The sequence below is a fragment of the Electrona antarctica genome (assembly GCF_951216825.1).
Source record: "Electrona antarctica genome assembly, contig: scaffold_658, whole genome shotgun sequence".
Classification (NCBI taxonomy): domain Eukaryota; kingdom Metazoa; phylum Chordata; class Actinopteri; order Myctophiformes; family Myctophidae; genus Electrona; species Electrona antarctica.
The window spans coordinates 1-27,349 of record NW_027637593.1 but is presented as its reverse complement, the minus strand read 5'-3'; the positions used below and the strand labels follow the sequence as shown (position 1 = coordinate 27,349).

The window sequence follows — 27,349 nt, the reverse complement described above, 5'->3', positions numbered from 1 at the left end:
GGGAACCCCTTTTGGTGTTAGCATTATATGTTATGCTTTAGCTATTGAAAAATAGCAGATCTACAAGCTCATGGCGCGCTACGAGCTTGTAGGGCTGCTATTTTTGAAAAATCGAAGAACGACTGACGTAGAAACTTAGCTTTTTCAGAAAACTGTCAGGATGTAGAAGACATTTTTAGAATCTGATCTCAGGTCAAAATGGGTCATTTTCAGACTATAGTCATGTTTGTTCTCTGTGTGTGTGTTTGTTTTTTTCAGGACGACTTCCGCGGCGACCTGGAGTTCGTGGACTGTAAGTTCACGTACCCGACGCGGCCTGACGTCCAGGTGCTCAACGGCCTCAGCGTGTCCGTGAGGCCCGGCCAGACGCTGGCCTTCGTGGGAAGCAGTGGCTGCGGCAAGAGCACCAGCGTCCAGCTGCTGGAGAGGTTCTACGACCCGGACCACGGGACAGTGGTGAGAGAGAGAGAGGACACACACACACACACACACACACACACACACACTGCTGGAGAGGTTCTACGACCCGGACCACGGGACAGTGGTGAGAGAGAGAGAGGACGCACACACACACACACACACACTGCTGGAGAGGTTCTACGACCCTGACCACGGCAGAGTGGTGAGAGAGAGAGAGGACGCACACACACACACACACACACACACACACACACACACACACACACTGCTGGAGAGGTTCTACGACCCGGACGAGAGAGAGGACGCACGCACATTTAACATCTTTATTTGCATTCACATTTTACAAGAAATTTCTTGAACACAAACAACAGTGGATGCGCAAACTTGAAAAAGAAACTCTACAACAAAGTGCTTCAGGATACAGATCACGGTTACAGGAAGCATCGCCTTCTCCATATATGGCGACTGCCAAATATTGCAGACACTGAACAGAATGTTGCCGATGCCTGATCAGCTCTCGGCTTATTGGGCATGCCTGCAATCTGCAGGCCCCTCACGACTGATTTATGGACATTACAGAGGCTTCCAAATATGAACACAAGTAGTTTACATTTGTTGCCAAGCTGTATAATAGCATCCTTAAGACGCTGGTACTTAAAGGTGTAGTGAAATGAAAAATATGTTTTTCACACTTTTAGACCATATCCGTGGTCATCATATGGGCATACCTAACAATGGATGCCAAAAAAATGGGCAAATTCTCATTTTTGTGTGTTTTTATATCAAAAGTCCATAAAAATATTTGTTTTATTACTTCCTGAAAACGAAAACGTGCTGCGTGATGACGTGTCGAGGCCCACATCGATAAAAGCCAATAAAAATGAAGCTCACCCGTTTAATTCCCCATATGTGCGCATCCATGCAGCACAGCTGCTATTGATTACAGAAATCCTCCGTTTTTATTCCCATTCAAGATAACATCCAGACAGTGTATTACTCGGTTTCAACTTAATCATCACGCTAAAATATGTATCTGAAAACATTATAGGGTAGAAATAAGCCACATAACTGGTAAACTGGTACAGCTGGCCGTCTATCTGATTTGTAAACAAACACACACCATGCTGCTGCGTATAGCATAGCAACCGTCCCTAGCTACCGTCCCATCGCCTGAAGGGATGCAACGCTCTGATTGGTTCAGAAACTTCAGACCGGTGTTTCAACTTGAAACCGTTTGAAACTTCAAAATAAAATGTCCACCATTTCCGTTGCACTGCACCTTTAAGCACCTTGGTAAGGAATGCCTCTTCCAGACTGTGGTCAAATGTACATGCCACTTCCAAAATGGTCACTTCTCCACTGTCCTCATCAACAACAACAATATCTGGTGTATTAGCTGTGACGTCTGAAAAGGCATCATTTTCATTATTGTGCATGAACATGGCAGTTGAAACACGTGAGTGCTTATACATTTTGGCAGATGATGAAACAAATTAACTTATGTCCTTAGCTAATAGGTCAACAATTCTGTCGTGCCTAGCAATGTAAATTCCCTTATATACATGTATACATAGCAGCCATTAAGAATATGTGACAGTGTTTCTGTAAGTGGAGTGTGGTCATGGTGCAGACAGTGAGGAGGAAACGTGTTAGGGTACCACAGAGACACACACACACACACACACACACACACACACACACACACACACACACACACACACTGAGAGTGTACAAATGGAACCAAATGGACCCTAACGGGTCCCATTTGGTTCCTTTTGTACACTCTCAGAGTTAAATTAACATTGATTTTACACAATATAAATTGGGGGTCCCAGAGATAGAAATGCCAGTCTGTAGAGTAGAGACTAATGCATGTCAAACTGGGGGTCCTTGAAATTGAAATGTTTTAGAGAATCTCTGCTAGAGCCGGAGGGGGGGGGGGGGGGTCCCTGGCATATGTTTAACTGGGGGGTCCGCGGGCTGATTAGTGTCAATTTGGAGGTCCTTGACACGAAACAAAGGTTTGGGAAACCCCTGATCTGTTTGTCTTTCAGCTGATCGACGGGCACGAGTCGACGCGCGTCAACGTGTCTTTCCTGCGCTCGAAGATCGGCCTCGTGTCGCAGGAGCCCGTCCTGTTCGACTGCAGCATCGCCGAGAACATCAAGTACGGCGACAACGCTCGGGACATCGCCGAGGACGACGTCGTCTCCGCCGCCAAGAAGGCCCAGCTCCACGACTTTGTGATGTCACTGCCAGAGGTATTCTTTAGACACTCGTCATCGGTGCCCCCATACCCGAGGCGGGGTTGTCCCCATACCCGAGGCGGGGTTGTCCCCATACCCGAGGTGCCCCCATACCCTCACATGTTCTCCCCGTGTCCCCTATAGGGTAGGTACCCTCACATGTTCTCCCTGTGTCCCCTATAGGGTAGGTACCCTCACATGTTCTCCCTGTGTCCCCTAGGGTAGGTACCCTCACATGTTCTCCCCGTGTCCCCTATAGGGTAGGTACCCTCACATGTTCTCCCCGTGTCCCCTAGGGTAGGTACCCTCACATGTTCTCCCCATGTCCCCTAGGGTAAGTACCCTCACATGTTCTCCCCGTGTCCCCTATAGGGTAGGTACCCTCACATGTTCTCCCCGTGTCCCCTAGATTAAATTTGATAATTGACACTGGGTGAAAGGATGGGTTGCAAAATCTCTTAAAATAAAAAGACATACACACACTACTGTGATCTTTGCTATTGAGTGTTTTCAGTAACCAGGGTTACACATTCACAGCTTCATTTGTATAGTGTTCCAGTTTCACATCCAATGTCGAAGTTGTCGAAATTGGTATCCCAACCTGAAAATGTATTTTCTGTTTACTAAACAGCAGAGATGGCAACTCGAGTTAAAATAGTCCTACTCGAGTCGCCACAAATGGGACTCTAGAGTCTAGACTCTAGACTCTAGACTCTAGACTCGTACTCAGACTCGCCCCTCAAAGACTCCAGACTCGACTCGGACTCGAGATCAATGACTCTAAATGACTCGACGAGTATCGACGAGTATCGACGAGTCATTACCGCATTACACATATATTAATGAAAAAAAAGTCAATTCCATCCCTTTGCTTTTCCGTCCCGCAGCACAACTGGTGCGTCGACACGCCATGAAACGCCAGTGTCGACAGCAGTGTCTGTTTTGTTTTTACCGAGACTCGAGACTCGACTCGGTCTCGAGCTCCGAGACTCATCTATGTTAACCCATTTAGACCTGAGTTCTATTCTCCAAATGTCTTCTAAATCCTGACAGTTTTCTGAAAAAAACCCATGTTTCTATGTCAGTGGTGCTCAACCTTTTTCATGTCAAGGACCGCCAGAATTATCTGTATTTGGCTGCCGACCCACATCTGAAAATATGTTGTGCCAGGGACCCCTCTCCAGAACCAAAGATTTGAGTCAAAAACGTTAAATATGTATATATATACATATTCAAAGATTTGCGCCACGTTTTCGCGATTTTTCAAAAATAGCAGATCTACAAGCGCTACGAGCTTGTAGATCTGCTATTTTTCAATAGCTAAAGTATAACATAATGCTTTAAAAACACAAACGGATTCACGCCCCAAAATGGGTTAAAGAACATGAGGGAGGGAGCATCTTTGACACGCTGCACGCACGCACGCACACACACACACACACACACACGCACACACACACACACACACACACACACACACACACACACACACACACACACACACACACACGCCAATCTCATGGATCTGACGCTATACATGTCGGTCTGGTCTCTACAGAAGTACGCCACCAACGTGGGCTCCCAGGGCTCCCAGCTGTCTCGCGGTCAGAAGCAGCGCATCGCCATCGCCAGGGCCATCATCCGTGACCCCAAGATCCTGCTCCTGGACGAGGCCACGTCCGCCCTGGACACGGAGAGCGAGAAGGTGAGCGCCCTGTCCTCGTGTGTAGCCTGGCTTCCAGACTGACCCGCTGTCCCAGACAGTGTTGCTTTCGTCGACTAAAACTAAGACGAAAAATGTCCGTCGACTACCTTTTTTCACTGACGAAAACTAAATGGAAACTAAGTGAAAAGCGAACTAATAACTACCCATCTGCAGATCTACTCACACATGTAGCCAACTGTGAATTTAACTATGTTTTGGATAAGAGTGTTTGTGTGCAGTGTTTGTTTCCTTTTAAGATTAAAGCAGAGATGGAGATTCGTCAACAAAAACTAAGACGAAAAATGTCCGTCGACTACCTTTTTTCACTGACGAAAACTACATGGAAACTAAATTAAAACTAAGCTATGATGACTAAGACTAAATATACTGACAATTTCGTCAACAAATAAAAACTAGACTAAAATGTTAGGAAGGGACTAGTGGACAAGAGATCCAGTATGAGTCATTTTTCACTTGGTTGCTTGCTGAAAATAGCCGATCTACAAGCTCACAACGCGTCGCAGCGTCATTACGACGGAATCAAGGCCCGCCAAAATACATTTTAGTCGACTAAATCAACCGTAGATTTAGTCGACTAAAATATTATGATATTTAGTCGACTAAAACTAGACTAACACTAAAACATTCCAGGTGACTAAAATGTGACTGGAACTAAATGAAAGCTATTGAAGAGACTATGACTAAAACTAAAATCAAAATTTTGCTGCCAAAAACTACACTGGTCCCGGCTGTCCGTCATAACAGCCTGGCTTCCAGACTGATCCGCTGTCCGTCATAACAGCCTGGCTTCCAGACTGATTCGCTGCGTTCCGTGGATTTGTTTTGTCACTTAATTCGCTACTCAGTCTGGGCCTACCAGGGGCCTACCTCCAAGGTAGGCGGGACATGTATGCGGTAGAAATCGACCCGGTGGCTTCTGATTCGTCTGTGCAGCTACTGCTGTTGCCCTATCAGCATCTCTTGTTACTGATACTGTATGTGGACATTAATAGATGGTTGAATTGTGTGTGTGCGTGCGTCTGTGTGTGCATCTGTGTGTGGGCGGGAACCCCTTTTGGTGTTTTAAACATTATGTTATAATTTAGCTATTGAAAAATAGCAGATCTACAAGCTCATAGCGCGCCACCGAGTGGCGCGCTACGAGCTTGTAGGTCTGCTATTTTTGAAAAATCGTGAAAATATTTATTTCAGAAAACTGGAGGTTTTAGAAGATTTGTTTTTAAATTTCAAGGTCAGGCCTAAATGGGTTATTAGATGATTAAAGTGTGTGTGTGTGTGTGTGTGTGTGTGTGTGTGTGTGTGTGTGTGTGTGTGTGTGTGTGTGTGTGTGTGTGTGTGTGTGTGTGTGTGTGTGTGTGTGTGTGTGTGTGTGTGTGTGTGTGTGTGTGTGTGTGTGTGTGTGTGTGTGTGTGTGTGTGTGTGTGTGTGTTGCAGACAGTGCAGGACGCCCTGGACAAGGCGCGTGAGGGCCGGACGTGCATCGTCATCGCGCACCGCCTGTCCACCGTCCAGAACTCTGACATCATCGCCGTGATGTCACGAGGCCTGCTGGTGGAGAAGGGGTCACATGACCACCTCATGGGCCTCAAGGGGGCGTACTACAAGCTGGTGACCACCGGGGCGCCCATTAGCTAACGGGTAAATGCTAAACCACCGCCCATTAGCTAACGGCTAAACCACCGGGGTGGCCATTAGCCAACAGCTAAATGCTAAACCACCGCCCATTAGCTAACAGCTAAATGCTAAACCACCGCCCATTAGCTAACAGATAAATGCTAAACCACCGCCCATTAGCTAACGGCTAAATGCTAAACCACCGCCCATTAGCTAACGGTTAAATGCTAAACCACCGCCCATTAGCTAACAGCTAAATGCTAAACCACCGGCCATTAGCTAACAGCTAAATGCTAAACCACCGCCCATTAGCTAACAGCTAAATGCTAAACCACCGCCCATTAGCTAACGGTTAAATGCTAAACCACCGCCCATTAGCTAACAGCTAAATGCTAAACCACCGGCCATTAGCTAACAGCTAAATGCTAAACCACCGGCCATTAGCTAACAGCTAAATGCTAAACCACCGCCCATTAGCTAACAGCTAAATGCTAAACCACCGCCCATTAGCTAACAGCTAAATGCTAAACCACCGCCCATTAGCTAACAGCTAAATGCTAAACCACCGCCCATTAGCTAACGGTTAAATGCTAAACCACCGCCCATTAGCTAACAGCTAAATGCTAAACCACCGCCCATTAGCTAACGGTTAAATGCTAAACCACCGCCCATTAGCTAACAGCTAAATGCTAAACCACCGGCCATTAGCTAACAGCTAAATGCTAAACCACCTCCCATTAGCTAACGGATAAATGCTAAACCACCGCCCATTAGCTAACAGCTAAATGCTAAACCACCGGCCATTAGCTAACAGCTAAATGCTAAACCACCGCCCATTAGCTAACGGTTAAATGCTAAACCACCGCCCATTAGCTAACAGCTAAATGCTAAACCACCGCCCATTAGCTAACAGCTAAATGCTAAACCACCTCCCATTAGCTAACGGATAAATGCTAAACCACCTCCCATTAGCTAACGGTTAAATGCTAAACCACCGCCCATTAGCTAACAGCTAAATGCTAAACCACCGCCCATTAGCTAACGGTTAAATGCTAAACCACCGCCCATTAGCTAACAGTTAAATGCTAAACCACCGCCCATTAGCTAACGGTTAAATGCTAAACCACCGCCCATTAGCTAACAGCTAAATGCTAAACCACCTCCCATTAGCTAACGGATAAATGCTAAACCACCTCCCATTAGCTAACGACTAAATGCTAAACCACCGCCCATTAGCTAACTGCTAAATGCTAAACCACCGCCCATTAGCTAACGGATAAATGCTAAACCACCGCCCATTAGCTAACCGCTAAATGTGTGCCGTGATTTTTTTGACAGTACACAGTACCCCTTGGTGTGGTTCCCTTCCCTTGGTCTGGTTCCCTTCCCTTGGTCTGGTTCCCTTCCCTTGGTGTGGTTCCCTTCCCTTGGTGTGGTTCCCTTCCCTTGGTCTGGTTCCCTTCCCTTGGTGTGGTTCCCTTGCCTTGGTGTGGTTCCCTTGCCTTGGTCTGGTTCCCTTCCCTTGGTGTGGTTCCCTTCCCTTGGTCTGGTTCCCTTCCCTTGGTCTGGTTCCCTTCCCTTGGTGTGGTTCCCTTCCCTTGGTGTGGTTCCCTTCCCTTGGTGTGGTTCCCTTCCCTTGGTCTGGTTCCCTTCCCTTTGTATTTAGGGTTTCTTCCTGGAGGCTGAAACCTGGACCTGAAAAACAGTGATATCACAATTTCATATACATTTGGCATCAAAATGTACTTGAAGTGCCAAAAGTCAAAGTACTCGTTGTGCAGAATGTCTCATTTCAAGTTTTCAAATGTATAAAAAAATATTGTAATACAGATCTACAAGCTCACTGTGAGCTTGTGGATCGGCTATTTTCAAATGTCCAAAATGTATATACTGTAGCGCTGAAGTGGTTAATGTAAGTCTTGTAATGATGATCGAAATATACAACGTAACTAAAGTATAAATGTAGTGGAGTAAAAGTTTATTATTTGATATATGAATCTGAGATGTAATGGAGTAGAATAAAAACATATTGGAAATTGGAAATACTCGAGTAAAGAACAGAAACCTCACAGTTGTACTTAACAGGTTGAATCTAATCTAATATCTAATATGAGTCTAATATCCTATAGACTGCCTAGGTATAGAGTTACCTTTGAACACTGAGTTGGTTAAAGTTACCTTTGAACAGCCACTGAGTTGGTTAAAGTTACCTTTGAACAGCCACTGAGTTGGTTAAAGTTACCTTTGAACAGCCACTGAGTTGGTTAAAGTTACCTTTGAACAGCCACTGAGTTGGTTAAAGTTACCTTTGAACAGCCACTGAGTTGGTTAAAGTTACCTTTGAACAGCCTCTGAGTTGGTTAAAGTTACCTTTGAACAGCCACTGAGTTGGTTAAAGTTACCTTTGAACACTGAGTTGGTTAAAGTTACCTTTGAACAGCCACTGAGTTGGTTAAAGTTACCTTTGAACAGCCACTGAGTTGGTTAAAGTTACCTTTGAACACTGAGTTGGTTAAAGTTACCTTTGAACAGCCACTGAGTTGGTTAAAGTTACCTTTGAACACTGAGTTGGTTAAAGTTACCTTTGAACAGCCACTGAGTTGGTTAAAGTTACCTTTGAACAGCCACTGAGTTGGTTAAAGTTACCTTTGAACACTGAGTTGGTTAAAGTTACCTTTGAACAGCCACTGAGTTGGTTAAAGTTACCTTTGAACACTGAGTTGGTTAAAGTTACCTTTGAACAGCCACTGAGTTGGTTAAAGTTACCTTTGAACAGCCACTGAGTTGGTTAAAGTTACCTTTGAACAGCCTCTGAGTTGGTTAAAGTTACCTTTGAACAGCCACTGAGTTGGTTAAAGTTACCTTTGAACACTGAGTTGGTTAAAGTTACCTTTGAACAGCCACTGAGTTGGTTAAAGTTACCTTTGAACAGCCACTGAGTTGGTTAAAGTTACCTTTGAACACTGAGTTGGTTAAAGTTACCTTTGAACAGCCACTGAGTTGGTTAAAGTTACCTTTGAACACTGAGTTGGTTAAAGTTACCTTTGAACAGCCACTGAGTTGGTTAAAGTTACCTTTGAACAGCCTCTGAGTTGGTTAAAGTTACCTTTGAACAGCCACTGAGTTGGTTAAAGTTACCTTTGAACAGCCTCTGAGTTGGTTAAAGTTACCTTTGAACAGCCTCTGAGTTGGTTAAAGGGCAGCGCACGGCTTGTTCCTCTGGCAAATTCGAACCGACGGACCTTTTTGCGATGACGTCATCAAAACGCGTCTCATATCCCATTATGCCCGGTGGATTGCCCGAAAACATAACGCGGGCAACTCGTGAATCGCAGGGAAAGTGTTAAATGCCAGATGTTTATTTATGGTCATAAAATACACTAGAATACGAGTCCACCTCAAACACTTTATAGTGTTCTAATTCTGAACACGTACATGTTTGACTTCTGTCTGTCTGTCTGTCTGTCTGTATGTCCACTTCCGGGTCACCAGTGAAATGCATGTTGGGACGGACACAGATTAATACTGGGACACACTTTTCCGCGTAACAGACCCACAGTCCACACGGGGAAAACAACTCGGACCCTGATACTACTAGCTACTCTTGCGTCAGTCGACAGAACTTCTTCTTTGGGGAAGCATCGCGGCCAACGCGGGGGTTGCGTGGCACACAGGCACCTGAAAGCCAGCTCTGACAGTTGGACAGGGGCATGTTAACGTGAACACACATTACCCACACTGAACATCATTTGCTGTTCATATATTCAGAACGGGTAAGGACTAGTAACCTATAAACATATAGTTTACCTATAAACACATGAACGTGTTTGGTGTTTGAAAGGTGTCACCAGCGATTTATAATCTATACGTTTATAATCTAACACTGATTAATGTCATTTATTTGTATGTGTAATGATGAGTCAACAGTATCCATATATGTATAGGCTAGCAGATGTTTGATGAAAATAAACTTGAACCATTGTTGTACTGTAAAAAGGTCTCTTTTCCCTTCATCTTTATCCTTTTTAGTATAATTGCATTAGTTTACTATGATTAGATTAATACAATAAACATTAACACTTTATTTAGAACACACCCAAATCAAATCATCATTTATGGCATATATTGAATCATGTGTTTGACGTTGTTCAATCAATTATTCAATCAAACAGTTTGCAGAATTACAGTACATTTCAAGCACAACTCAATACAAAGACTGTTAACTGTGAGTGGACGACCCAATTAAGCATTACACTTGTTTACAAGAGGGTCCACCATGTTCAATTCATCAAAACATTTAGAGACGTACAAATAGACACTTCTATATAGTCAAAGAACAGAACAGGAATTCATCATAGAGGTAAAAAGGGAAAAGAAACATACAGTGAGGGGTGGGGAATTCAGATTTTACGGGGGCCAGTTTCGAATTGCAGCCGTCCGTAGGTGCCCTTTGAGAGCGTTTCTTCTACGTTCTAAGTTACAAGGCACTTGCCATCCTTGTATTTTTTATTTATTCAGCACAGTATAAAAAACCACACAGTGAACATATAAATATAAGAAGGGTAAGGGCTTCTTTCCATTGGAAAGAAGAAAAAAAAAAAAGAAGAAAAACTTTGTTCGGCCCAAAAGATTGTTTGTTGTCGTGATTTCTCACAACTCGAGTTGGCTTTGTACGAGACTTAAAAGGTCTTTAATTAAATAAATACTTTCTGAAAAGTCTATGAAAGTGAACGGGGAATAATTTCCTGGGGGCGGGACTCAGGGCCCAGGAAATGAATCCGAACAAATAATTAGAAGAAAAAAACATAATATTGTATTGTGTATATAATATAATATTGTGTTTGTTGTCATGAGTTGTCACGACTCGAGTTGGCTTTGTCCGGGGGGTAACCGTCTTTAAATAAATACTTTTTGAAATGTCTATGAGGAAAAATGCATTGGGAATCATTTCCTGGGCCTGGCGTCGTCATGAAAGGGGGCGGGACTGCGACGCTCTATTGCATCAGTGTTCAAATGCTCTAATTAACTGTAACTAACTATTAGGGCCTAATAGTTACAGTAGTCCCCTAATAGTAATAGTTAGTCCCCTAATAGTTGGCCTTCTGTTGTAAAGCTCTTTAAGCATAGCATAAAAAATAAGCATGATTTTAAAACAAAATGTGAGACACCAGAGGAGTGTATAAATGATAGCCAATAGGCCTATGGTCGAATATGACATCAAGGCATTTAATAGCAACTCAAGTAAGTTGCTAACCCAGTACTCCAGTATGGCTTGTGTGGGACGGGGGGACGGGGTCCCCCCCTCCCACTTGTCCCACACAAGCCATACTTCTGTCCCTCAAATGAACAGTTTGGATCTGGTCACCCTAGGTGCGACGCGTTTTGAGCTTGTAGATTGGCTATTTTTGCTATGACAGTAATAGGCAACGTGGCCCTCTGGAGTGAGTGTGGAACTATAGTGGCCCTCTGGAGTGAGTGTGGAACTATAGTGGCCCTCTGGAGTGAGTGTGGAACTATAGTGGCCCTCTGGAGTGAGTGTGGAACTATAGTGGCCCTCTGGAGTGAGTGTGGAACTATAGTGGCCCTCTGGAGTGAGTGTGGAACTATAGTGGCCCTCTGGAGTGAGTGTGGAACTATAGTGGCCCTCTGGAGTGAGTGTGGAACTATAGTGGCCCTCTGGAGTGAGTGTGGAACTATAGTGGCCCTCTGGAGTTGGTGTGGAAATATAGTGGCCCTCTGGAGTTAGTGTGGAACTATAGTGGCCCTCTGGAGTTGGTGTGGAAATATAGTGGCCCTCTGGAGTGAGTGTGGAACTATAGTGGCCCTCTGGAGTTGGTGTGGAAATATAGTGGCCCTCTGGAGTTAGTGTGGAACTATAGTGGCCCTCTGGAGTTGGTGTGGAAATATAGTGGCCCTCTGGAGTTAGTGTGGAACTATAGTGGCCCTCTGGAGTTGGTGTGGAAATATAGTGGCCCTCTGGAGTGAGTGTGGAACTATAGTGGCTCTCTCCATCGTCAAAGTTGCCCACCCCTGTGTATAGACCCTGCATTGGCTGCATGGTTTGATTGATTGATTGATTGATTGAAAATTGTATTAACAGTTTTCAGAATTACAGTACATTTCAAGCACAACTCAATACAAAGACTGTTATACTGTGAGTGGACGACCCAATAAAGCATTACACTTGTTTACAAGAGGGTCCACCTTGTTCAATTCATCAAAACATTTAGAGACGTACAAATAGACACTACTATATATATCCAAAGAACAGAACAGGAATTCATCATAAAGGAGGTAAAAAGGGAAAATAAACATATGGGGAAAAAGGGAGGAAGCGGTGGGCGTTGGGGTGGGGGGAATTCAAATTCTACGGGGTCCAGTTTTGAATTGCAGCCGTCCGTAGGTGCCCTTTGAGAGCGGTTTTGAAGGAGTCAAGGGATTTGCATGTCTTAATGACTGTTGGTAGGGCGTTCCACATTTTGGTGGCATAGGAGCGAAAATAATTTAGTCCCTTGTTTGAGCCGAATCTGGGTTGCACATGTATGGTTTGTTGCACTCCCTCTGGTGTTGTGGGAGTGGACTTCGTTGACATTAATGAAGTATTTACGCAGGTACATGAGTATCTTAATGAAGTATTTAGACAGGTACATGGGTATCTTAATGAAGTATTTAGACAGGTACATGGGTATCTTAGTGAAGTATTTAGATAGGTACATGGGTAGCTTAGTGAAGTATTTAGACAGGTACATGGGTATCTTAGTGAAGCATTTAGACAGGTACATGGGTATCTTAATGAAGTATTTAGACAGGTACATGGGTATCTTAATGAAGTATTTAGACAGGTACATGGGTATCTTGGTGAAGCATTTAGACAGGTACATGGGTATCTTAATGAAGTATTTAGACAGGTACATGGGTATCTTGGTGAAGCATTTAGACAGGTACATGGGTATCTTAATTAAGTATTTAGACAGGTACATGGGTATCATTGGTGGTGTATCGAATCTTGTGGACCAGACCCATTGCAAGATGCAATGGGTGAAGGTGGATGGTGGGAGGGACTGCAGGGACCCTGTATGGGCTGCATGGTGGCACTGGGAGGTACTGCGGGGTCCCTGCAAAGTGTTAGGCCCTCATTTACCAACCGTGCGTACGCCAAAATATGGGTGTACGCCGAAATTACCGCAATTTTCGGCATTTATGATTTGCGCCAAAGCATGAATTTGAACTTGAGCCAGGACAAAAATCACCAGACTTGGATGGTTAGAGCGGCGCGATTGTATACACAGTCAATGCAAGACGAGAATTGCACGAACAGGCGCGACCTGATGAGGCACAAACGGGACGAACCGAGGCGAATATATATTCAGGTCCAATTCCTCATGGGGGCCGAGATCCCTGGTCCAATTCCTCATGGGGGCCCTGGCCCCCCGGCCCCCAGAGACTCTACGTCACTGGTATGTATACATGTAAAAAAAGAAAAAGAGAGATTTCCAACTTTACAAGTAATTAAAATCGCGCAATTAAAAACAATATAACATGTTTACAATGTATTAGTTTCTGCTTAATCAAACGGTGCTTTACTGGCCTTTTTATGCGAGCGCACTTGTGAGATGATTTGGGAGCGCATCGCATGCGGCATGAGCGTGACATCATATGCCTATAGAATCACTGTGATATTATAAAAAAAGGCACATGGACTGCACGCCTTTATTTCCAAGTGACAATGACAATCATACAGCTTGCCTATTTGCAATTGTAGCCGGCTATAGGCGTAAGGGGCTTAATCATTCACCATTTAAATAAGTGCTTTGACAGTTCAGATAAAAGCGAGATCATTTTCGGGGGTCGGGAGGACGGGGCCGTGGCGTGCGTCGCCAGCCCAGCACATATGCAAACCTTCATCCATATGTTTATGATTTGTTCATCAATGATCAAATCACTCCATAAACGTTGATTATTACTGCCTTGACGACATGGTAGCCTATCTCTCATGCAGGCATCACTCACCCACAGGACTTATCACAGCAGTGCGCAGTCTCACTGATCGCCTTCGCCGTGCACTGCACACGAATGGGTAAAATTATTATAGGCCTACAAACGTATTCCATTCATGGCGATGCGATGTGACGTGTCATGTAGCCTTGAGGTGCGTGCGTGCGTGCGTGGACATGACAGAAAGGCAAGCGAGGTGAGAGGGAAACAGACAGGGTAGGAGGCCTACAGCTTTATTTAATTCATGCAGGTGTTCGTTCTTTATTTATTTAAGATACAACACACCAGTTAGTTGGGCTTGCAAGTTGCGTGTGCGTGCGTGCGTCTGTGTGTGTGTGTGTGTGTGTATGAGAGGGGGGGGTGAGGCGGGGAGCAAGTTTTTCCTGTATCCATGGTTTCCAGGTCGTATTGCAGTTGTTCATGTCGCAAAAACGAGGGCGAGGCTTGATTTCACAGGGCGTGCCAGATTGATTTCAGCCGTCACATTTATTACTGCTAGGAATGAAATTAGGAAGGATCAGCTGTCTGCGATCACTTTATAAATGCCGACCCGACGTGGGTGTACTACGAATCCTACACTCGAATTTGGGGCAGATTTTACACTCAATTGATAAATGAGGGCCTTAGTGAGACAAAAGGAAGTAAACAGGACACTGATGTGTGACGGTGACCGAGTAGTTGATATAAGCAGTCGCACCTAATCTATAAGGCAAATTTATTGTCCGCCGACCCCCAGGGAGGTGTCTCTGTATCGTTATATTGCCAGGGAGGTGTCTCTGTATCGTTTTTAACTCAAATCTTTTCAGATAAGGGTCGGCGGCCGATTACATATCATTGTTGGGGTCCTTGACATGAAATGTTGAGCACCACTGAGATATAAACTAATCAGAAAACTGTCATGATTTAGAAGAACTTTTTTAAAATGTCGACGTCAGGCCTGAATGGGTTGAAGTGTAACATAAAGGGGTTCCCGTCCTGAATGGGTTAAAAGGACGTCTGCAGTTCAAAGAAACAGACGCTGAAGAGGAAGTAACAACTAATCTGACCTGCTCTCCAAACCAGCTGGTCCGCATGCCTGTGTGTGTGTGTGTGTGTGTGTGTGTGTGTGTGTGTGTGTGTGTGTGTGTGTGTGTGTGTGTGTGTGTGTGTGTGTGTGTGTGTGTGTGTGTGTGTGTGTGTGTGTGTGTGTGTGTGTGTGTGTGTGTGTGTGTGTGTGTGTGTGTGTGTGTGTGTGTGTGTGTGTGTGTGTGTGTGTGGTGGAAATAGCAGATCTACACACTCACAATGCGTCGCTTGTAGTTCTTCACTACATCCACCAACTCTCATCGTGCACTATGAATGTCAAGGACCCCCAAATTGGCCATAATTAGCCTGCGGACCCCCATTGAAGAGGTATTCCAGGGACCCCCATTGAAGAGATATGCCAGGGACCCCCATGAGAGAAGATCTTACGGCTCTAGCAGTGATTCTCAACCATTTTAATTTCAAGGACCCGCAGTTTGACCTGAATTAACCATTTCTATCTCTGGGACCCCCAATGTATATTGTAAAAATCAAAGTTAATTTAACTCAGAGTGGTTCCATTTGTATGCTCTCAGAGTTACAGACCCATAAGGGTCCATTTGGTTCCATTTGTACGCTCTCTGAGTTACAGACCCATAAGGGTCCATTTGGTTCCATTTGTACACTCTCTGAGTTACAGACCCATAAGGGTCCATTTGGTTCCATTTGTACACTCTCTGAGTTACAGACCCATAAGGGTCCATTTGGTTCCATTTGTACACTCTCAGAGTTACAGACCCATAAGGGTCCAATTGGTTCCATTTGTACACTCAGAGTTACAGACCCATAAGGGTCCATTTGGTTCCAAACTATCATTTATCTGGGGACCCCCTGGAACTCCCTCAAGGACCGCGTGCGTGCATGTGACGTCATGATAATTAATAAACTTAACAAGAGCTAAGTCTGATGCAAAGACCGAACTGATTCATGCAGACTAATTTAATTTACATTCGTACACATACCTTCAGTATGACCTTTTATTTATTATGCTCTCACATTGGTCATATTATGCACCCTCTCTTTTCTCAAGGGACGGATTAACCCCTACAAGGGCCCCTGGGTCCCAGGGCCCCTGGGCCCCTGGACCAGTACATTTTGCAGGACCCCCATAGTGCGCGTGCGTGCGTGCGCGCAACATTTTCGTGATTTTCTGTGTGTTTTTTTTCATCTTTCTGACCTAAATTTAACAAAATCAATGGCCAATGAAGGGCCCCAGGAGCCTTTTTCAGGGCGTCAAACCTATAGTACCGCGCGGTCCAATTTCCCTGAAGGGCCCCTGAGAGGCAAGGGCCCCCCTGGCCCAATTTGTCCCTACGGTTTTCTCTATCGTTTTTCACTGCGTCGATGAGCCTATAGACACAACCAAGGAAGATTAGAGAAGGAAGTGTCATGGTCACGTGACTGTGCTGACACTTTCATGTCCGGGGGTAAATTGAGTCAATGGGAATCACTATTCATATTTTTTTTATTAAGTCTTTGCTACTCAAATTATACTGAATGACCTTTAATTTTCATGTACATACACATTTAAGAGAAGTTTGTAATATTGTATTAACAATATTGCAAAAATAAGGTTCTGAATAACAAACATTATTTAATTGTCTTAATATTGTTTAAATAATAAATAAACAAATAAATAAGACTATTTGCAAAAGGAAAACTTATTATATTATTATTGATAAGTGAATACATTATCTGTTCAAGTTTAAGCAAATATCATGTGGTTCGACTTGCCCCTCGACTTGGATCAACTTACCCCTTACCTGGGGCAAATTGAGCCACATGACCACTTTTTTTTAAAAAGGTCATATTTTCATGGCCCTTTGTCATAGATGCTTACTCATCATTTCAATTAGAAGACATCCTGAAATATGGGTAGATCATTCGATTGTACTGCCATCCCTCTATAAAATGACACAGTGTACACATCGAAAAGCAACACAGAAGACAATAATGTGTTACATGTCTTCTGTTATTTTCCAAAAGTGATTGCTTTACAAAAGATCTCAGTCATTCAGAAATAGCGTTTGTTCATGAGCTGGTCACTGAGCTCTCATTGACTCCAGTGTATTTTATATATAAATAGAGCTGGTCACCGAGCTCTCATTGACTCCAGTGTATTTTATATATAAATAGAGCTGGTCACTGAGCTCTCATCGACTCCAGTGTATTTTATATATAAATAGAGCTGGTCACTGAGCTCTCATCGACTCCAGTGTATTTTATATATAAATAGAGCTGGTCACTGAGCTCTCATCGACTCCAGTGTATTTTATATATAAATAGAGCTGGTCACTGAGCTCTCATCGACTCCAGTGTATTTTATATATAAATAGAGCTGGTCACTGAGCTCTCATCGACTCCAGTGTATTTTATATATAAATAGAGCTGGTCACTGAGCTCTCATCGACTCCAGTGCAATCTGCTGAACATCCGGGTGCAGTTTGGCTCCCATGGTGCGACGAATCTGCCGCCTGGAATTGCGTGATAGCGAAAATGACGTTGGTGACCTTACCTCCATTTAATATACCTTGGACACAAGCAGGTTTTTCCCTGCGTTGATGAGCCTGAAGACACAGCCATGTTTTTCACCCACCTTACTTGTAATGTGATGTAATGTGACAACAGAGATTGATTCTGATTATCTTAATTCTTACTAACATAGCATGGTTTGTGTGTGTGTGTGTGTGTGTGTGTGTGTGTGTGTGTGTGTGTGTGTGTGTGTGTGTGTGTGTGTGTGTGTGTGTGTGTGTGTGTGTGTGTGTGTGTGTGTGTGTGTGTGTGTGTGTGTGTGTGTGTGTGTGTGTGTGTGTGTGTGTGTTTTGTTAGAGAAATAACTTGTTTCCACAAACAAGTGATCTCTCTCTCTCTCTCTCTCTCTCTCTCTGTGTCACCATGCTGTTGTTTAAAGGGAACCTACACCTAGAAACTGAAATGACACACTACTGGTTATACTGGAAGTATTTATTAACAGTTTGCAGAATTACAGTACATTTCAAGCACAAACTCAATACAAAGACTGTTAACTGTGAGTGGACGACCCAATAAAGCATTGTTTACAAGAGGGTCCACCATGTTCAAATCATCAACACATTTAGAGACGTACAAATAGACACACCCAGTGTGTTAATGTCAGTGAGAAAAACACAGGAGTGTGGCTTTAGACACACCCATTTTTTGGCTTGTGTGTTTGTGGAAACAAACAGGTTATCTCTCCTCTCTCTGTGTCTCTCTCTGTCGCTCTCTCTCTCTGACACACAGCCTCTGAACAGTCTGGACTGCTTGATGTTTTAACAACGTGGGATTAAAGCACCAGGATGAATTCATGGTAAGTGTTGTTCATCATGTCTGTTTAATTAATGGAGGCTAAGCATGCTGCTGTATGGACGCACACACACACACACACACACACACACACACACTACACCCTGCTTCCTTAATCACAGGTGTTACCGATGATATTGATACTAATTAAGGCTCTGTTCCATTTAGTGTACATACAGTGGTGGTGCTCAAACTTTTTTTTAAATTTCAACGACCCCCAAAACCCATTCTGGGCGGGAACCCCTTTTGGTGTTTTTAAGCCTTTAAGCCTTTAGCTATTGAAAACAGCAGAACTACAAGCTCATAGCGCGGCACTCGGTGCCGCGCTATGAGCTTGTAGATCTGCTGTTTTTTGAAAAATCGTAGCGCAAATTTGGAATATATATATTCTTTCAGAGCGAACATTTGAACTCATCTTTGCTTCTGGAGGGTCATATTTTGAGATGGGGGTCGGAGGCCAAATACATATAATAATTGTTGGGGTCCTTGACATGAAATAGTTTGAGCACAACTGACATCTAAATCATGACAGTTTTCTGAAAACAAAATATGTTTCTATGTTAAAATGTTTGCTCTGAAAGAATATATAAATTTGTGCTACGATTTTTCAAAAAACAGCAGAACTACAAGCTCATAGCGCGGCACTCGGTGCCGCGCTATGAGCTTGTAATCTGCTATTTTTCAATAGCTAAAGTATAACATAATGCTTAAAACACCAAAAGGGTGTAAATGAAGGAAGGATCAGCTGTTTGGGATCACTTCATAAATGTCATGCCGACGTGAATGTACTCCAAAACCGACGCTCGAATTTGGGGCAGATTTTACACTCAATTGATAAATGAGGGCCTTAGAGACCACAGTAGACATGATGTAAATATGAAATAAATGCTTAAACATGTAGCTAGGTGTAATGTTAGAGTCCACAGAAGACATGTACATATGAAATAAATGCTTAAACATGTAGCTAGGTGTAATGTTAGAGTCCACAGAAGACATGTAAATATGAAATAAATGCTTAAACATGTAGCTAGGTGTAATGTTAGAGACCACAGAAGTGAACAAAAGTTCAATGACTTAGCCTCGGTCAGAAGCGGTCACACAATCTATGGTTCTATGATCATCTATGAGTATTTTAAGTATTTTAAGACATTTTAATGGCATAGTCTCTCAGCTCCTTCACAGCTTTGGTTGACGTTACCTGGTCTCTCTCTCTCTCTCTCTCTCTCTCTCTCTCACACACACACACACACACACACACACACACACACAGTTTTACTTCTTTATCTTTTCCTTATGAAGTTGTAATTTTCTTTTTGTTCTCTCCACATGTAAAGTGGCACACACACACACACACACACACACACAGTCATGTCAGACTATAAGAATGTTCAGAATGTCACGCACAGAAAATACCTTTGAGTGCTCGGCTGTTTCTGGTGAGAATGCTTGGTACGCAACCACGATGAGAAGGTGTGCGTGCGTGCGTGCGTGCGTGCGTGCGTGCTTCCAAATACTTTTACTGTTTTATTGCTTTTAAATTCTTATCTTTTACTTCTTTATCTTTCCCTTATGAAGTTGTAATTTTCTTTTTGTTCTCTCCACATGTAAAGTGGCTTTGAGTACTATGTTTTATATCCCAGATATAATTATTATTATAATTATTATGCTAATTATTTGTATTACTATTACGTGCTCTCTTTTTATTTTGATTATGAGTCGGTGTCGTCCTAATTCTGACCTGCGTTATTTGGTGTTTTTTGCAGAATTCTGTGTGTAGAGCAGTGGTTACCAAAGTGGGGTCCGGGGACCCCCAGGGGTCCTTGAGGGAGTTCCAGGGGTCCCCAGCTAAATGATAGTTTGGAACCAAATGGACCCTTATGGGTCTGTAACTCTGAGAGTGTACAAATGGAACCATTTGCACGTCAGAGTTAAACTAACTGATTTGTACAATATAAATTGGGGGTCCCAGAGATAGAAATGCCATTAAATGGGGGTCAGTAGACTAATGCATGTCAAACTGGGGGTCCTTGACATGAAAAAGTTTGGGAACCACTGCTCTACACCAGTGGCTCCCAAACTTTTCCATGTCAAGGACCCCCAAAATGACACTAATCAGCCCCACGGACCCCCATTAGAAAAGATATACCAGGGACCCCCATAAGAGAAGATTTTTACGGCTCTATTGACCATTTGCAGACCGCGGCCATGTTTCCATCAGAGTTTGGAAGCACTCGTTTTCGGTAAAGCGACGTCCTGCTGCCTCCTGCATTATGTGCTAATTCAAAACAGGTGGTACACATTTGAGTTTGGCTGTTGAGTGATGTCTAACGAGCACTTCCAAACTCCAGCACTTAGAAAAAGAATCACCTGCACAAGGCCACAAAGTAGCTCATAACAACATGTCTACGGTGGATTTTTATGAAACAAACACTGAGGATAGAAAGAATAATTCACGCTTTCCGTACAGCTGCAATGTTGGTGAGTTTGACGTTGTTTAATACAATCAGATAGGACTGTTCTGTTTGGATGAATGGGCTGCCATTGGACGTTGCACCTTGGTAGCACCTTGCCATTAACTTATATGGTAAGATGGCCGTGGTCTGAATATGGAGAATAGAAGTTGTGTTCAACATTTTCATTTCAAGGACCCCCAGTTTCATATGCAACAGGCTACGGACCCCCCATTTAATGGCATGTCTATCTCTGAGACCCCCAATTTATATTGTAAAATCAAAGTTAATGTAACTCTGAGTGTACAAAATTCCATTTGTACACTCTCAGAGTTACAGACCCACATAAGGGTCCATTTGGTTCCAAACTATTAGCTGGGGACCCCCTGGAACTCCCTCGGGGACCCCTGGGGGTCCCCGGACCCTCCTTTGGGAGCCACTGGTGTAAAGCAGATTCTCGATTTGGTGTTTATCCCGTTTTTCCCACATCTCACAAACATAGGTGACTCATTTTGGTACAGAGACAGTCATTGGGGCAAGACTAACCGTTCAGGAGAGGAGAAAAACGGATTTATTTATGTATTCATTTTAATCCAAAATGAGTTAATAGCACAGGCAGACTCTTCACCTACTAGAGCATGTCTGAAATAAGTGTCAGAGCTGACATGTAAATATGAAATAAATGCTTAAACATGTAGCTAGGTGTAATGTTAGAGACCACAGAAAACATGTAAATATGAAATAAATGCTTAAACATGTAGCTAGGTGTAATGTTAGAGACCACAGAAGACATGTAAATATGAAATAAATGCTTAAACATGTAGCTAGGTGTAATGTTAGAGACCACAGAAGACATGTAAATATGAAATAAATGCTTAAACATGTAGCTAGGTGTAATGTTAGAGACCACAGAAGACATGTAAATATGAAATAAATGCTTAATGTTAGGCCCTCATTTATCAACTCGGCGTACGCCAAAATATGGGTGCATGCCGGAATTACTGAAATTTTCGGCCTTTATAATTTCCGCAAAACCTTGAACTTGAATGTGCGCCAGGACAAAAATCGCATCAGGTCGGGAGCTGTCGTAGGCTTAAGTCCTCAGCTGTTTTTCTGTGGTAGAAAAGCGGAGCAGCATTGACTGACCAGCTGACAGGCTGTCACAGGCATCTAAACATAATGTATTCACTCCTAAAATGTTAATATAAAACTGTATAAAGAAAAGAAAAAGAGAGATTTCCAACTTTACAAGCAATTAAAAACAATATACCGGTAACATGTTTACAATGTACTAGTTTATGCTTAATCAAACCTTGTTAAACATATTTATGCGAGCACACTTGTGAGATGATTTGGGAGCGCATGAGCGTGACATCAGAGGCCTATATATAATCCCTGTGATATTATAAAAAATGATTTGGGCATAAATGGACTGCACGACTGCACGCCTGCACGCATATAGCTTGCCTATTTGCAATTGTATGCTATAGTAAGGGGCTTAATCATTCACCATTTAGTGATCATCAAGTGCTTTGACAGTCATTCAGATAAAAGCGAGATCATTTTCGGGAGTCGGGAGGACGGGATATTAACGGGAAACGGGATATTAATATAGTAGCCTACAAACGTATTCCAACATGCTCATAATGCAACTGTGATGTGTCATGTAGCCTTGGTGCGTGCGTGCGTGCGTGCTTGCGTGCGTGCGTGCGTGGACATGACAGCCAGACAAGCGAGGCGAGAGGGAAACAAACATGTGTAGGGTATAGGCCTACAGCTATTATTTAATTCATGCAGGTGTTCGTTCTTTATTTATTTAGATAACACACCAGTTGGGCTTGCAAGTTGTGTGTGTGTGTTTGTGTGTGTGTGTGTGTGTTGTGTGTGTGGGGGGGGGGCAGCAAGGCAAGCGGGGTAAACTTTTTTCATTGGCTTTTTCCATCATGTAACCATGGTTTCCATATATGTTGTTTGGTCGTATTGCAGTTGCTCATATCGCAAAAACGAGGGCGAGGCTTGATTTCATAGGGCGTGCCAGATTGATTTCAGCCGCCACATTTATCACTGCTAGGAATGAAATGAAGGAAGGATCAGCTGTTTGGGATCACTTCATAAATGTCATGCCGACGTGAATGTACTCCAAAACCGACGCTCGAATTTGGGGCAGATTTTACACTGCATTGATAAATGAGGGCCTTAGAGTCCACAGAAGACATGTACTTATGAAATAAATGCTTAAACATGTAGCTAGGTGTAATGTCAAGAGTCCACAGAAGTGAACCTTTCAAGCCTGTTTTCTCAACTCGCTGTTTCTCTGCAAGACATTACTCTATAAGCCATATCTCCAAAACTGGTGGGTCAAACTGAACAACCAATATGTCAATTTGAAGCTATGATTCCCTGCTTTCATATGACATGACAAATAAAATAAAATAAAATCTAAAAAAGTTCAATGACGTAGCCTTGGTCAGAAGCGGTCACAGGGAATTGGTTCTATGGTTCTTATATGGTTATATGGTTCTATGATTCTAAGGTTCTATGATTCTATGGTTCTATGATCATCTATGAGTATTTTAAGTATTTTAAGACATTTTGATGGCATAGAATGCCCTGCATGCCTTCAGTTTGGTTGACGCTACCTGGTCTCTCTCTCTCTCTCACACACACACACACACACACACACACACACACACACACACACACACACACGTATATTCTGTGCATGACATTCTGAACATTCTTATAGTCTGACGTGTGTGTGTGTGTGGGGGGGGGGGGGGGGGGGAGGGGGCGACGACTAGGAGAGTTGCGTCATTAAGGTTGCAGAAAACTGAGCTCTCGAGCACTGTTCATGCAGCCTGGATGGAGAGGGACAAGCTGGAGTTGGAAATACATTGTTTTCAACGAGGGCGGCACAAATAAGAGCCATTTTAGGTCATGTGTGCAACATGACAACTGTTTTAAAGTATCGTACAGTAACAACTAAAGTCTCTGTAATGTTTATGTTGTACTATTACTACAAAATAATCTAAAATAAAGGGATTTAATCATTAAAGCTGGGCGGTTTCCAGTGCATTCTGCCAACTTCCAGTCCAGGACTTATCGCCAATATAAGTCTATGTAGAAGAGCTGCCATTGGACTGAAGCCAATAGAAGTCTATGTAGAAGAGCTGCCATTGGACTGAAGCCAATAGAAGTCTATGTAGAAGAGCTGCCATTGGATAGCGCTGAACACAACCAACCCGGTCTCATTCCTACATTAACCCAATTTGCATAAACATCACTGTTGTTGTCATTTGTCACCAGAACTGTTAGAAGAAGCAACAAGGAAGACATCAACATGGGGAACATCCCAGGCAGACGCAGACGAAATAAGGTATGTTTATTTACAAAGCAGACTAACTGAAGACCAGAGCTGAGTTGTTTAAATGTATTGCAAACATTCACTGTTAGTATAAAGACTGTAGGCAGTAGCATCTGTACATTAACATCACTATTAGTATACAGACTGTAGGCAGTAGCATCTGTACATTAACATCACTGTTAGTCTACAGACTGTAGGCAGTAGCATCTGTACATTAACATCACTGTTAGTCTACAGACTGTAGGCAGTAGCATCTGTACATTAACATCACTGTTAGTCTACAGACTGTAGGCAGTAGCATCTGTACATTAACATCACTGTTAGTATACATACTGTAGGCAGTAGCATCTGTACATTAACATCACTGTTAGTATAAAGACTTTAGGCAGTAGTATCTGTACATTAACATCACTATTAGTATACAGACTGTAGGCAGTAGCATCTGTACATTAACATCACTGTTAGTCTACAGACTGTAGGCAGTAGCATCTGTACATTAACATCACTGTTAGGGCCGATTCATACTCCTATGATTTCGGCTCGTCAGAAATTTTCAGTAGCACCGAAGAGCCGACTTTGGGACGGTACCAAACCTGGACAAAGCTGGACACATAGGAGGGGCCAGCGCCCCTCAAAAAAAATAGAAAGGCCTCCTCAGTTGTTTGTGTGTCTCATCTAATCTGTTCTCTTCTATTTTCATCTCCAGCATAAAGCTCCAGGCAGAGCTAAAGGTGAGCTGATTAATGACTCTATGAATAGATGTCTTATGAACTGATTATTGACTCTAGATAAAGGGCCCCTGGGCCACCAACATGCAAAGCCCCCCCCCCCATCCCCGAAGCAGAGATGTATTTTTTTGTTTGTTCTTTACACAGAGCACACCCATAATTATGACATAGAACTGCAACATTCACCAGCATTTTAGCAGTATTGACAGCAAGCAATTGCAAAAAAAGAATACCAAAAAGACAAATACATTTGAAGAAAACTATATATTGTATAATGGGTATATAATGTCCCAACCAGGTAAGGCCTAACACTAGTAACACATACTTAAAGGACCATAGAGTCCAGGGCTGGACAGGCCATAGGACGTACCGGGCATATTCCCTGTGGGCAACGACTGGCATTCTGCCAGTGCCATGCAATGTTGTTCTGTTCACACAGAGCCCAGTGGTAGAGTTCTCAACTAGATGACGTTCACACAGAGCTGAGCGGTAGAGTTCTCAACTAGATGACGTTCACACAGAGCCGAGCGGTAGAGTTCTCAACTAGATGGCGTTCACACAGAGCCCAGCGGTAGAGTTCTCAACTAGATGCCGTTCACACAGAGCCCAGCGGTAGAGTTCTCAACTAGATGACGTTCACACAGAGCCCAGCGGTAGAGTTCTCAACTAGATGCCGTTCACACAGAGCCCAGCGGTAGAGTTCTCAACGGGCCTGAAATATTTTTTAAAGTATAAAACATACAATATGTGGAAAAGTATCGTTTACGTTACTTCTGTGGCCTACTGGCAGTGTCTGTGTACACACACACACACACACACACACACACACACACACACACACAGTACTGTGTAATAAGTCTTTTGTCTTTTCTGACCCAACAGACCAGCATGGAGCCACAGCCGCTGACCCACCAATGTCAGGTTCAAGTTCAACGTCTACAAGAGCAGGATCAGCTGAAGGTGAGCTGACTGTGCGTGCGTGCGTGCGTGCGTGCGTGCGTGCGTGCGTGTCGATACAGAAACAGGGGCAGACATATCTGAATGGTAGAGAGGCCTTCTGAGAATCTAGAAGGTCTCCAGTTAATTCAGCCAGATTTAGAGTTTAACAACATTGTTAACAAACATGTTAGTAAAAAGAAAGATTGAAATGGTAAATGTTTTATTGTGTTGCTGGTAGGGCTCAGCTCTGGTAGATCTCTTTCTCCTTAAGCTGTAAGAATTGCTTTGTTCATTACAGATGTGTCAGCCTAGAATCCTGTCCCAACATCGAGAGGGGCCATACTTAATCTGCCTGGGGTGATATGCATTGAGAGGGGCCAGACTTAATCTGCCTGGGGCGATATGCATTGAGAGGGGCCAGACCTAATCTGCCCCCTGGGGCGATATGCATTAAGAGGGGCCAGACTTAATCTGCCCCCTGGGGCAATATGCATTGAGAGGGGCCAGATTTAATCTGTCTGGGGCAATATGCATTGAGAGGGGCCAGACTTAATCTGCCCCCTAATATGCATTGAGAGAGGCCAGACTTAATCTTCCCCCTGGGGCAATATGCATTGAGAGGGGCCAGACTTAATCTTCCCCCTGGGGCAATATGCATTGAGAGGGGCCAGACTTAATCTGCCCCCTAATATGCATTGAGAGAGGCCAGGCTTAATCTTCCCCCTGGGGCAATATGCATTGAGAGGGGCCATACTTAATCTGCCTGGGGTGATATGCATTGAGAGGGGCCAGACTTAATCTGCCTGGGGTGATATGCATTGAGAGGGGCCAGACCTAATCTGCCCCCTGGGGCGATATGCATTAAGAGGGGCCAGACTTAATCTGCCCCCTGGGGCAATATGCATTGAGAGGGGCCAGATTTAATCTGTCTGGGGCAATATGCATTGAGAGGGGCCAGACTTAATCTGCCCCCTAATATGCATTGAGAGAGGCCAGACTTAATCTTCCCCCTGGGGCAATATGCATTGAGAGGGGCCAGACTTAATCTTCCCCCTGGGGCAATATGCATTGAGAGGGGCCAGACTTAATCTGCCCCCTAATATGCATTGAGAGAGGCCAGGCTTAATCTTCCCCCTGGGGCAATATGCATTGAGAGGGGCCAGACTTAATCTGCCCCCTGGGGCAATATGCATTGAGAGGGGCCAGACTTAATCTGCCCCCTGGGGCAATATGTATTGGGAGGGGCCAGACTTAATCTGCCCCCTGGGCCAACATGCATTGAGAGGGGCAAGACTTAATCTGCCCCCTGGGGCAATATGCATTGAGAGGGGCCAGACTTAATCTGCCCCCTGGGGCAATATGCATTGAGAGGGGCCAGACTTTATCTTCCCCCTGGGGCAATATGCATTGGGAGGGGCCAGACTTAATCTGTTCTGTTTGTGCACCCGCTTGCATGTGGAGGGAAATACTAGCAGTTTCAC

At 43.8% G+C, this 27,349-nt stretch overlaps 1 protein-coding gene and 1 long non-coding RNA gene across 2 annotated transcripts in view; both read left to right on the top strand.

The window, feature by feature from the left end:
• The window catches only part of LOC306918795 (bile salt export pump-like), a gene marked incomplete at its 5' end in the record, with an annotated part of 32,680 nt that extends 26,272 nt beyond the window's left edge, over positions 1-6,408 (top strand). The window contains 4 exons of the mRNA XM_079531660.1: positions 259-456; positions 2,475-2,681; positions 4,225-4,371; positions 5,827-6,408. Of these exons, the coding sequence (XP_079387786.1) occupies positions 259-456; positions 2,475-2,681; positions 4,225-4,371; positions 5,827-6,027 (753 nt within the window). The 3' untranslated portion in view covers positions 6,028-6,408. The remainder of the gene's footprint in view (positions 1-258; positions 457-2,474; positions 2,682-4,224; positions 4,372-5,826) is intronic.
• Positions 6,409-18,255: 11,847 nt separating this feature from the next.
• Positions 18,256-25,889, top strand: LOC306918797. The gene is made up of 4 exons (XR_013789405.1): positions 18,256-18,391; positions 24,144-24,213; positions 24,908-24,932; positions 25,812-25,889. It is a non-coding gene; the product is annotated as an uncharacterized lncRNA (long non-coding RNA).
• Positions 25,890-27,349: the final 1,460 nt, after the last annotated feature.